The 13,336-nt window shown below is 51.2% G+C and overlaps 1 protein-coding gene across 5 annotated transcripts in view; it reads right to left on the bottom strand.

Annotated features, from left to right (window-relative positions):
- Positions 1-1,576: 1,576 nt before the first annotated feature.
- Positions 1,577-13,336, bottom strand: part of TBL1X (transducin beta like 1X-linked) — a 266,324-nt gene continuing 254,564 nt past the window's right edge. For all 5 annotated transcript variants that reach the window (XM_018043751.1, XM_018043752.1, XM_018043750.1 and 2 more), the window contains 5 exons: positions 11,355-11,429; positions 10,744-10,871; positions 7,762-7,927; positions 6,019-6,120; positions 1,577-5,063 (listed from right to left, as the gene is read on the bottom strand). In XM_018043751.1, coding sequence (XP_017899240.1) covers positions 5,037-5,063; positions 6,019-6,120; positions 7,762-7,927; positions 10,744-10,871; positions 11,355-11,429 — 498 coding nt within the window. In that variant the 3' untranslated portion in view covers positions 1,577-5,036. The remainder of the gene's footprint in view (positions 5,064-6,018; positions 6,121-7,761; positions 7,928-10,743; positions 10,872-11,354; positions 11,430-13,336) is intronic.

Genomic DNA, 13,336 nt, shown 5'->3' with positions numbered 1-13,336 from the left:
AGCAACTTGCCTCAAGCCTAAGTATTCCCCTTTATAGGAGCTCCCATGCTCCAGAGTATTATTAACTTCAAGGTTCAGGGGAAGGTAACACTTTTAACCGTCCCTGCCTGCCCCCACCCGTGGAGTGTCCCTCCCTCGACTCCCCATGCCCCTCTGCGTGTGGACCTGTATCTTAACTTTGCTTACCTTGCACGTGGATGAAGACACTTTGCAGAAAAAGGGAGCCAGGCTGGGGAAAAAACAACAAAAATTCCACCCAATTCTGAGTCTTTCGTAAAGGTCCATATCTGCTGCCCACGCCTTCCCATGCGTGTAAACTAGTGATTTGCAGGCTCCCAACACCAACAGTGACCAATACCAGTGCCCACAGGTGCACAGAACCCTCGCCGTGAGTATGAAGAACACCTCGAGGACCTTTTAGGAACATCACCCAGATGTGGGCCCCTAAAAAAAGCCAAACAAGTTCTCTGCTCCGTGAGTGGAAACTCAGATTCCCAAAACAAATTGGGGAAAGGGGGGTGGTTCTCAACGGACAAATATTTTTAGAATCACTGCAGCAGAGGGTTCCATAGAGATTCAAGTTAGGTAAAAGTTTGGGCAATCTGGTCTCAACCCAGTTTCCGTCATAGCGTGAAGAGACCTCCTTGGAGCTGTGCCCGAGCTACCAGCGTGTTGCTTCAGCTATGGAAGCCCGAGTTCCAACACACTCATTTACCAGTCGTTAAGTCCTGCCTTGCGACGTGCACCCCGGGGGGTTTGGGACATGGGTCACCCCAGGCCCTTCAGCAGCAGGGCTCGGGAGTGCTCAGAGATTCACCCCAGATCCGCCATGTGAAAGCACTGGCAACGCTTACCAAAAAGAGAGAAAAAATCAAAACCAGGCAGGTCTGCACCTCGGGCAACACTGGGGTAGAAGCAACAGCCGAGGTCTGGCATGATTCCCACACAGGGTCAGCTTGTGGCCAGAGGACACGGGGGCTCTTTGGGGTGGCTCACACACACGGCCAAATGCAGCCCGTCTGGCTGCCTCTGTGTCAGCTTCCCGCTGCCTATCACCAGGGGAACACCACTTCAAAGTGACCATGTCACTTCTGTTTACTGATCACAGTGGCATAAAGGGAACCGGTCACCGTCTGCATGCATCTGCCTGCACCGTGGGTTGTGCCCAGTCACCAGCATCCCTATGACTTTAGGTTCTTCTAACTCATTACTCATCCTGGAACTCAAAACTGCCAGCGACCCAAGCCTGCAGACAGGAGAACATCCATCTGCTTTTTGACTTTTCTAAAACCGCCAGCCTGAAACAAAGTAAGGAGAAGGAAACTAGTTACCAAAAAAAAAAAAAAAGGGCACGCTCGCCTTTCACATCAGAATGCATCTGCAATCTCTGGTCTCTTCATCCATCTGGTTTACAACCAACCGGTTGTAAAAGCAGCCCCGGTCCCTGCCCATTTCTCCAGGAGAAAAAAAAAAAAAAAAAAAAAAAGACCTTGGGGACTTGAGGCAGTGGAGTTAGGTTAGCGCGGGGCCCCCCGGAGATGCCGCCCCAGATGAACAAGAAAGCACATGCTGAAAGTTCTCTATCAAAATAGAGCAATTTATTCAAGACAACCGAATATGGTCTGTTGATTCTTTCTTGGAACAAATGAGCCATCTCTCTCTCTCTCTCTCTCTCTCACACACACACACACACACGCGCGCACACACGCACACACACACGGTGATTCTCTTTCTGGGAGCACGTGAGGGTGGAGGTTGCAGTGGGGGATAGGTGGAGAGAACGGAACGGGGTTGGGGGGAGGGGGCCCGTGTGGATGGAACAGAAGCTGGAAGATGCGGACAGGACATCTGGCTGTACGTCTGACACAGACAATAAAAACCGCAGAAGCCAGACATTCACAAACCTCAGGGAGCGGCGGGAGGGAAACACTCTGCATTGGATGGGAAACACGATCGGAAAAACAAAACGAAACAAAAAAGTGGGCTGAAAGGTTAAAAAAAAAAGAAAAAGAAAAAAAAAACACACGGAACAAAGACCCTTACTCCCGACAAAGTGCACTTCACTTGGCTCCGAGAGGTCTTTTCAGAAAGACGAAGTGAATGAACATCGCGGTTCTGTAGCCGTCGAGCGGGATCGGACGCGCTTCACCAGGCGTGTGTGCGCACGTGCACGCAGGACGAGCTCCCCAGCACGGAGGGCGATTCCGGAGTTTTTTCTGCGCGTTACTCTCTGCTTTCAGCACCAAGGTCCCATCTGCGCACCGAGGACTGCGACGCGCTCTACACGACGTCTAGGACCCGCTTGCACAGACGGAGCGATGCGCCCACCGCACCCTGGCACAGGGTGTAGCGGGCGTGACTCAGGGCAGGCATGGTTTCCAGGGGCGCCGGCTGCCTCCTCTTCGTGGTCCCCAGCCCGGGGGGCTTCTTCCCGATGGTACATGGGCAGTTCTGCCTTCCTCAGCAGCGTCAGGTCATCGTCAGGCCCAGTATCCAGTCCTTGGCCTTACAGCCCCCGTGGCTCCAACCTGGCAACTTCGAGCCTGGTCCAGGTTTACCAGGAGGCCCCCATCAGTACCTGGGAGACCCTGCATACCGACCTCCCCGTGGTGATCCTCTCGTGAGCCTTTTATACCAAATCCCACCTTCACCACCCTCCAGCAGCATTTGGCTCATCAAACGTAAACCGCGTCTGGAACCCGGACAGCTGATGCTGTGTGGACAGCGACAGGTTTTCACTCCGGGAGGGGTCCAGATGGTGTTCAACTAGACCTCTGCAAACTGCATCTCAAACTTAACCATTTTGGGGGGTGGGAGGAGCAGTGATTATCCGTGGACCCCCGAGGGCGTCTGCTATCTTCAAAGGTGGGAGTGGAGACTCCAATAGAACACTGACCTTAAAGGTTAAACGTTTAGATATAGCAGAGCCTGAAGAACACGCCCAACGGGTGCAGAGTGCCTTTTGGTCTTCTGCTATCAGAGGGGTTTGAAAAACTCTCAGATCCACGGAGATAATGAACTGAGAGAGATGAATGCACTCTGGCTTTGGGGCTGCTCCTGGGACAATCCAGCTTCTGCACAAAGGCCTAGCCATGCCTTACCGTTGGCTTTTGGTGCATGGACAGATACCACCAATCTCCGAATACCATCCAGGCCGGTTGCTGGAACAAAACAGGGCTTCAACCTACTCACTGCCAGCCCCACCCCGGGCGGAAGATGGATAAGCCCAGAGGCCCTGCTGCTAATTTACAAGCTGGGTGGGCATGGGGTCATGACACTAAAAGTACAAAGATCACCTGATCCAAGGGAAAGGAAAACTCCCCTAGGGACACACAAAGCCATGTTTTAGTATTTTTTTTTTAAAAAAAACAGTAAAAAGATTCATTGCTTAAAAACAAAGGACAATTTCTCCTGACCTACTGCCAGAGGAAGCAAACTGTGAAGATGGCCGGTGAACTGACACACCCTACCTCTGTTAATTCACCCTCAGGACTGAAAACCTCTCCCGATCACTTGTGTCACTGTGAGACCCAGTGAGGTCCCGGAGGCCCCTCCAGTTGGTCAGCCCTGGAGGGACTTGGCCGAGCTGCTCCTGGTTTGGAGGGGGGCGTCCCCCCACGGGTGGCCCCTAGTCTTAAACGAGGTGGCATTGGTGTTGTGGAGTGGGGTGGTTCCGACGGCCCCCTTTCAGTGATGCTGGTTCTGGGAACGCTTCTTGGGTTTGAGGGCACTCTCTTGTCCACTGTTCCAGTACGACGCAACCAGAAAAAAGAAATGCCCAGGTCTTCCTGGAGCAGAAAAGGGGTTGGGGTCTTCCTCTCCAGCCGCACAGACCAGCCCCAAAGCTGACCCCAGAGCTCTCCACCCAGAGTCCCCTCACTGCCTTCCACCAAGCTCAAAGCGAAGGGACCCCTCTACCTGTCTCTTCCTAAAGGTTTCTTTTTTTCTTGTTGTTAAATATGAATCACACAAAGCTCTCGTGTCTGAATGGCCATTTTACGATTTTAAAATTGTTTTAACATAAAAAATATCTTTTTTTTTTCTTCTCCAAAAATACTCTGGGCTTTCTCTTATAAGTCACTTTTTTTTTTCTTCTTCCCCCTCCTGTAAAAAGTCCCCCTTGCCCTGCCTTCTTACATAAAGCACTTACTATGCAAGGAAAGTGCCCTTGAGACTAGAAGATGGGAGGCGACTATGAGGGAGGGGGAGGGGGATGGGGGAAGGAGAAGGGGAGGTGGACGATGCAGGCGAGAAAGCTGTCATCAGAGACTGTCACCACATCCAAGAGAGGGGCTGTCTCTCTGGTGGGTGAAACAACAGCAAAGAAGCAAGACACCCAGTAACAGTTTCCACCTTGGACCCAAGGCCAGGCCCGCCTCCCCCACCCTTCCACCCCACCCACCAAGACGACAGGATTCCAGCCCATAGAAAAACCACGGGGACAAAGGTTCTAGAAAATAGAAACTGTTGGGATTACAAAGGTACCCATTTCATCCATACAAACTGGTCTTTCGAACGTCCTTATGAGAGTTTTAACTGTAGTGTCCAAATTTTTTTGGGGGGGGAGAAAACCCAACCCATTGACGGGAGGAGTTTTTCCTCCCCTTTTGGTTTATCACAGCATTTTTTTTTCTCTTCGTTTTGGCACAGGCTTTCCCGTGTTTTCGTTCCTCTCAATCATCGGAGCCTATTCTGGATGGAAACCAATCCATGCGCCGAATCAAGCTGGCGGCTTGTGGCTCCCCCGGGGGCTGGACGTTCCGGGTGGAAACCATTCCTTTTCCCCCCCTTTGATAGGACTTGCGTGTGTGTTTTCCATTTTAAACTTCTCAGTGACGGTTATGAAAAAAGAAAAAGAAAAAATAGAGACTCCTGTGGCCAGGGATGACATGGTCTCAAAGGACACTCCCTAAGGTCAGGCTGGTGCTGTTTTGGAGCTGACGGAATTGTGTCTGAATAGTGCTACGACCCCACACATCCACTGCTGGTCCGCTAGAATTCTCTTCTCATGCCTATAATACTTCTTCTGTCTGTGTTTACTTTCGCAGATCTAACACGCACACCTGAAAGGAGAGAGAAAAGCGCCTGTTATCTTGAGAGGCAACACAAGATGCCCTTAAGAGCTCAGGACAGCACGTGGCCTGTGGACCAAATCCGGCCCACCGCCCACTTGTTTATAAATAAAGTTTTATTCGCACACAGTCCAGAGGGTTCAATCAGACCGGCTCTAGCGGACAGGGGAGTGTCTAAACATCATTAGCAACCAACCCCAGGCCATGGCCGTCGATGGGTGTCACAGACCAGACCCCTACACGGTGGAGCAAATGGCAACTGAAGCCTTAGCACACATCTAGTGGGGGGCGGTGGGGCACAGGCTGACAGCCACCCAGCCAGCACCCTGCCCTACATCTCAGGGCAATTCCAAGTGCAGAAAGCTAGACACCTCAGGGGACCAGCACAAGGTTATTGGGACCCAGGAGACCTGCTGAATGGAACGTTGGGCCTTCATCATCAGAGGGTCCGGGTGGGAGCGCAAAGGTTGAAGCCAAGGGTGGACCAAGTTGCTCAGCCTCAGCATCTGTGACCTGGGGGTCACTCCTCTGCTGTGGGGGGTAGGTCCCAAGCACCCTAAGATTTCCAGTAGCAGCCCTGGTTTCCACACCAGGTGCCAACATCTCCCCACCCACCACCCCCCAAAAGCACTAACAACCCAAATGCCTCCAGACACCTCCAATGTCTCCAGGGGTGTAATCGATGCAGCTGAGAACCACCAATTCCGCCAGGAAAAAAAACACACATCATTCAGGAAGCGAGAAGAGCCGTCTGCTCCCAGAGCACTGCCCAGCCCAGATGCTTCCTTCACCAACAAGTGTCTCTGAGGCCCATCACGGCCCTGGGAGTACGCCCACGTGGGTCTCAGGGGTCTGGACTGTTCTTGACCCCACCCTCCCCAAACCCTCCCTCCTCCCTGCACCCACCCCCCCCTCCTGCCTGGGGAAACCCCAGGGTGCTGCTTACGGAGCCGTCTGACGCACTGGCGCCCACTTTGTCACCCCGGGCATTCCAGCACACCTCAAAGATGCCCCCGGTGCCTCGGTAGCTGTGGACGAGACTTCCGCTCTGCAAGGCAAGGGCGTCGTCACTCAAGAGGCGAAACACTGGTGAGGCCACCCCATCCCATCCCACCTGGGGATGTCAGCCCAGAAGCTTCCAAAGACACAGACGCTAATAGAACTTTCAGTTAAAGGGGCTCTGGCAGCTGCAGGATCATGTGACTCAGAACTACGACCATAGGGTCGGGGCGGGGGGTACCTAAATGCCCCTCGGCTGCCCACCAAGACAGACAGCCTCTACGGTTTCCGCCGAGCTAACGCCTCCCAGGGGAAGGAGAAAGTCAGCAAGATCGGATATGTGCTTATATTTCAACCAGGCTTCCGTCTCACTGAGTGTTCAAGGGAGCCTCAGAATGACTCAAGAGAGTTTGATGATTTAGTGGGGGGAAAAAAGGATGCAAAACGTGGGAAGCTGCTGTATATGTACAGCACAGGGACCTCAGCTCAGTGCTCTGCCCTTATCTGGAGGCTTGAAGACGGGGCGGGAGAGGGAGGTTCAAGAGGGAGGGGACATTGATTTACTTATGGCTGATTCCATTGCTGTACAGCAGAAATCAGCTGTGAAAAAAAAAGCAATTATCCTCTGATTTAAAAACAAACAAACAAAAAAAGGGTGGGTAAAATGATTTGCTGAGCTGCTGATGGTAGAACCCAGCTAACGATGGCAATTTTTTTGAAAGTCAAGCTCCTCCTGTGATGCAAGTTCGATCCCTGGGTCAGGAAGATGCCCCTGGAGAAGGGAATGGCTACCCTAACTCCACCATTTTTGCCTGGAGAATCCCGTGGACAGAAGAGCCTGGCAGGCTACGTAATATAAGTCCATGAGGTTGCAAGAGTCGGACACCACTGAGCAGCTAAGCACACGCATGGGCGGCCGTCAGTCTGGTTCCATGTTAGGGCCACTGTTGTATCTCGTTTGCCAAGAAGGCACGACTGCGTGAGGCGGCCGCAGAGGAGGAGCCCGAGGTCTCGGTAGGCTGCAGCCTCGGCCGCAGGCTAGCTAACGTGGCGTCCGTTACTACCTCCCTTGAGAAAGCATGTTCATCAGTGTCTGCCTGGCCTCAGGGCACACCAAGGGGGTGGCGGATTGAAAAAAGGGCACTTCATCCATCCTGGGACCACACGCAATGTCTGCTGTTGTCAATGGAAGGCAGTGGGTGCCAGGTTTCCTGCCAAGGACTCAGAAAAAAAATAACCCAAGTCCCTGGCAGGGGCGACCCAGCATCCACAAAGAGCCCAGGGCAGATGGCGCTAGGTGGGCTTCTGACCCTCTGGGGAACCAGGGATGTGTCTAGGTCTGTGTCCGAGGCAAGGTGTTCCTGAGTGCAAACTCAGGTTCTGGGGTCACCAAGAAAGTGAAATCAAAGCGTCAGTCACTCAGTCGGTCCAACTCTTGGCGACCCTACGGACTGTAGCCCACCAGGCTCCTCTGTCCATGGGATTCTCCAGGATAGGACACTGGAGTGGGTTGCCATTCCCTTCTCCAGGAGAATCTTCCCAACCCAGGGATCGAACCCGGGTCTCCCGCAATGCAGGTGGATTCTTTACCATCTGAGCCACCAGGGAAGCCCACGGGTCACTGAGAACTTGACTGTATTGGGTGTGGGGCTGGGGAGGGACCCGGGCGGTGGGAATGCAGGGGGTTTACCTGAGTGTTCCAGATGTGCACACACTTGTCGAAGGAGCCGCTGGCCAAGTACTTCCCGTCAGGGCTGAAGGCCACGCTGTACACGGGTTCCTGGTGTTTGGTGAGCGTGTGGATGCACACGCCCCGCTCGACGTCCCAAAGTCGGACGGTAGAATCGAACGAGGCGCTGGAAAGACACAGAGAAGGTCACCGCGGACGCCTGTGGGTTCAAAAAAGGTCACCAGAGCTGTCGGCAGGTTCCTGCTGGTCTCCCGAGGACGCCGCTATCACAGTGGGACTGACTTTCCTTACATTTCAGAGACTGTAAGCGGGTACCTCTTCCTGTTCTAGAATGTGACTCAACACGCACGGAACACACAGCCTCGGTCCAGGGAGGGCACATGTATGCCTGTGGCCGATTCATACTGAGGTATGCCAAAAACCATCCCAACATCGTAAAGTATTCCTCTTCCAATTAAGATAAAGTCATTTCTAAAAAATCACACAATAAATCTCTTTCTCTTTTTGGGTGCCGTTATCAAGGCAACAAGTTGACAGCCACACTCATTTATTTCTGCACTTCTCTGAGACACGAATGATACGTATTCGCTACATTTGCTAAAACGGCCCCACCACTGACAACCCATGTATCCCTGCCAAGTGTAAAACAAAGCCAAAAATAAAGCCGAGAGCCGTGTTCAGGGAAGTGGCTAAGTGAGCGAACACAAATTTTAATCTCACAGGAATTAAAATATAGTCGCATCCAAATATAGAATCACACTCCCGGGAGCTGCAAATTTTAGTTTCGTCTAAATCTGAAAGAAGAGCGTGCGTGCATGCGTGCCAAGTTGTCCCGTTCATGCTTGACTCTGCGACCCCATGGACGGCAGCCCCACCAGGCTCCTCTGTCCATGGGATTCTCCAGGCAAGAAAACTGCAGTAGGTTGCCGTGCCCTCCTCCAGGGGATCTTTCTGACCCAGGGATCGAACCCATGTCTCTTACACCTTCAGCACTGGCAGGCGGCTTCTTTACCACTAGGGTCACCTGGGAAGCCCACCCACCATAAACCTGTTTCACCCGGCATTTCCTTCCTCATCTGGGACTTACATCCATCGCTTTATGCTTGGCGCCTAGAAAGCTCACTTACGGCCGTCATGGGTACCATGTGATTCAAAAGCACCTTAGAAGTCATCAAACAAAACAAAACAAAACAAAAAAAGATGACGTTCTGTTCCTAGACCTTTAAGTGGATTTCAGGACAGCATGCAATAAAAGGATAACAGCTCTCACGGTTTTCTGGATCAGCTTCTCAGCTGATGCAGGAATTCCTTTCTGTGGTTTCTGAGAGATGGCCTTGGGTCAGGCACTTTCAGTAACAGATTGTTCATCCCACTGCTATGTGACAAAGACAAGGGGAGGGGGGCTCCCCCTCATTTACAGCAGGGCTGGGCCACCGACCATTCTCCCCACTACCCCATTCTCTGCAACTCTGCAGGAAAAAACACCCTGCCACTTCCTCCCAAGTCCTGTCTTTCCCAGACCAGACACACACCGACCCTTTGTGGGATCATGGTCTCCAGAACCCTCAGTGTACCCCACGTTCACTCCTAGAATCTGTTTAGCTTGTGTGCCTCAAGGTTCTTACTAAAATATCCTCCTGGGAGTGCCACACTGTATCCTGCATGAGGTCAGACCAGGACCGGGACCACACAAGTCTGCAGAATGCAGCCTCAGTGATGAGTTTCTGTGGACTTCTAACCACTCTGCTCCCCTCTGATGAGTCACTGACTGACTAGTCCTCTGCATCTGATCCTGGTGTCTTCGGGGGTTACTGCATAAACCAGGGGTCCCCATCCTCTGGGACCTAATGCCTGATGATCCAAGGTGAGGCAGATGCACTCATAACAGAAATGAAGGGCACAGTAAATGTAGTGCATTCAAATCATCCTCTAAACCTTGGAAAAGTGATTTTCCATAAAGCTGGTCCCTGGTGCCAAAAAAGCCAGGGACAGCCAGGATGAATGGTTAAGCTAGATCTGGTATTGGCTGGGGAACCTTTATCACCATTCAATATTCTCAACACCTGCAGCTCAGAGTTGGGCCAAGGAAACCAAGCCCAAAGTGCAGGGAAATTAACTGAAAGTCACTCAGTTGTGTCCAACTCTTTCGACCCCATGGACTATACATTCCATGGAATTCTCCAGGCCAGAATACTGGAGTGTGTAGCCTTTCCCTTTTCCAGGGGATCTTCCCAACCCAGGTCTCCCACACTGCAGGCAGATTCTTTACCACCTAAGCCATCAGGGAAGCCCAAGAATACTGGAGTGGGTAGCCTTGCCCTTGTCCAGAGGATCTTCCTGACCCAGGGATCGAACCGCATCTCCTGTGTTGCAGGCAGATTCTTTACCAACTGGGCTACCAGGGAAGCCCAACCAAGCCTGAGATCCAAGCTAAATTGCTTCCTTTTTTCAGTCATAATAAAAACCTTCACCAAAGCAAAATGCTGGGAGAGTGGATGTAGGCAATTCCTCCCTCCAGCATCATGGTTTAAAGCATCCTTATTTCAACTTAGCCATCACATGATAACCTCTATCTCACGGTCCTTTCACAGTGAGCCGTCTCTCCGTTTACTTTGAGTTAGTTAGTTTCTAAGTAACTTTGAATGTGAGTCACTCACTCGTGTCCAACTCTTTGACATCACAGACTGCAGCCCTCCAGGCTCCTCTGTCCACGGGATTCTCCAGGCCAGAATACTGGAGTGCGGTAGCTTTTTCCCATCTCCAGGGGAACTTCCCAACCCAGGGATAGAACCCGAGTCTCCAGCATTATAGGCAGACTCTTTAGCAGCTGAGGGCATAAACACCTTTGCAAGCCACACTGACAGCATCTCCTGGTCTCTTCGGGACATGAGTGACTTTTACCCGCCACGTGGCTAGAGCAAACTCAGCCACCAAGGCTGCTTTCGAGAACTGAGACTGGGGTGCAGGCTGTCTGCCCTTTACCTCGCCAACATGATGCTGGAGTTGGGGTTGCTGGTGGCCGGCCCGGTGGGACTCCACTTGATGGTGTATATCTCTTTGCTGTGCGCCTGAAGGTCGTGGACACACGTGTCCTGCTTCATACTCCAGATCTACGGGGATGCAACGAGAACATGGTGAGCAAAGGCCGATTCTCCCAACGGGAGAAGCACTGGAGAGGTTTCTCTGTCCCTGGGAAGCAGACGTCCAGCAGGGTGGGCGGCTGACAAGGGGCAGGCGCTTCCCAGGCAGAGGCGTCTGCTCACCACCAGGGGGCGCCCATCAAAAAGGCCACGGGGATCCATACTACCCTGGTCTGATTTCTGAAGCCAGGCAGGGTCGGGTCGGGTCTACTTAGTACTCGGATGGGAGAAAGGCCTCGGGAACAGAATGAGGCTCCACGGGGCCCTTGACCGATAAACAGGGCTTCACTGCTGGGGCAAGCGGCATGTCGTTTGCAAAGAGAAAAAACGACAGAGGCAGCGAGAGGGCTCACAAACACAACAGTCAGCTGCAGGAGGAGCGCTGGGACTGAAGACACAGTACGAGGCCCCTGGGGTCACCAAGGGTCACACGGCCCGGCCTTGCAGCCTTACCTTCAATGTCATATCATCAGAGCAGGAGGCTAGCAACATGCCAGAGGGATCCCATTTGATAGCGTTGACCTCATTCTGCAAGAGAGCAAAAGGTTAAAAAAAAAAAAAAAGAAAGAAACAAATGAAGGCCTGGGTGTAGTAAACACAAGCGTCCAGCAGGGGGCAGGAGCGCTCTGTTTTCGATGAAAAAAGGCTTGGGAGTAGTAAGCACAAGCTTCCAGCAGGGGGCAGGAGCGCTCTGTCCTCACTGCAAAGAGCCCAGGACCTGTAACAGAATTTGAATGCTGAGTTCCAAAGAATAGCAAGGAGAGAGAAGAAAGCCTTCCTCAGAGATCAGTGCAAAGAAATAGAGGAAAACAAAAGAATGGGAAAGACTAGAGACCTCTTCAAGAAAATTAGATACCAAGGGAACATTTCACGCAAAGATGGGCTCAATAAAGGACAGAAATGGTATGGTCCTAACAGAAGCAGAAGATATTAAGAGGAGGTGGCAAGAATACACAGAAGAACTGTATAAGAAAGATCTTCATCACCCAGATAATCATGATGGTGTGATCACCAACCTAAAGCCAGACATTCTGGAATGCAAAGTCAAGTGGGCTTTAGGAAGCATACTACAAACAAAGCTAGTCGAGGTGATGGAATTCCAGTTGAGTTATTTCAAATCCTGAAAGATGATGCTGTGAAAGTGCTGCACTCAATATGCCAGCAAATCTGGAAAACTCAGCAGCGGCCACAGGACTGGAAAAGGTCAGTTTTCATTCCAATCCCAAAGAAAGGCAATGCCAAAGAATGCTCAAACTACCACACATTTGCACTCATCTCATACACTAATAAAGTAATGCTCAAAATTCTCAAAGCCAGGCTTCAACAGTACGTGAACTGTGAACTTCCAGATGTTTAAGCTGGATTTAGAAAAGGCAGAGGAACCAGAGACCAAATTGCCAACATATGTTGGATCATCAAAAAAGCAAGAGAGTTCCAGAAAAATATCTTACTTTATTGACTATGCCAAAGCCTTTGACTGTGTGGACCACAACACACTCTGGAAAATTCTTAGAGATGGGAATACCAGACCACCTGATGTGCCTCTGGAGAAATCTGTATGCGGGTCAGGAAGCAACAGTTAGAACTGGACATGGAACAACAGACTGGTTCTAAACAGGGAAAGGAGTACGTCAAGGCTGATATTGTCACCCTGCTTATTTAACTTCTATGCAGAGTACGTCATGAGGAATGCCGGACTGGAAGAAGCACAAGCTGGAATCAAGATTGCCAGAAGAAATATCAATAACCTCAGATATGCAGATGACACCACCCTTATGGCAGAAAGTGAAGAGGAGCTAAAAAGCCTCTTGATGAAAGTGAAAGAGGAGAGTGAAAAAGTTGGCTTAAAGCTCAACATTCAGAAAACTAAGATCATGGCATCTGGTCCCATCACTTCATTGCAAACAGATAGGGACACAGTGGCTAACTTTATTCTTCTGGGCTCCAAAATCACTGCAGATGGTGACTGCAGCCATGAAATTAAAAGACACTTACACCTTGGAAGGAAAGTTATGACCAACCTAGACAGCATATTCAAAAGCACAGACATTGTTTTGCCAACAAAGGTCCGTCTAATCAAAGCTATGGTTCCTCTAGTAGTCATGTATGGATGTGAGAGTTGGACTATTAAGAAAGCTGAGCGCCAAAGAACTGATGCTTTTGAAATGTGGTGTTGGAGAACTCTTGAGAGTCCCTTGGACTGTAAGAAGATCCAATCAGTACATCCTAAGGGAGATCAGTCCTGAATATTCATTGGAACGACTGATGCTGAAGCGGAAACTCCAAAACTTTGGCCACCTGCTGCAAAGAACTGACTCCTTGGAAAAGACCGTGATGCTGGGAAAGATTGACGGCAGGAGGAAAGGGGACGGCAGAGGATGAGATGGTTGGATGGCATCACTGGGTCAATGGACATGAGTCTGAGCAAGCTCCAG

Source organism: Capra hircus (assembly GCF_001704415.2).
Source record: "Capra hircus breed San Clemente chromosome X unlocalized genomic scaffold, ASM170441v1, whole genome shotgun sequence".
Classification (NCBI taxonomy): domain Eukaryota; kingdom Metazoa; phylum Chordata; class Mammalia; order Artiodactyla; family Bovidae; genus Capra; species Capra hircus.
This window is presented reverse-complemented; position numbering and strand designations above follow the sequence as displayed.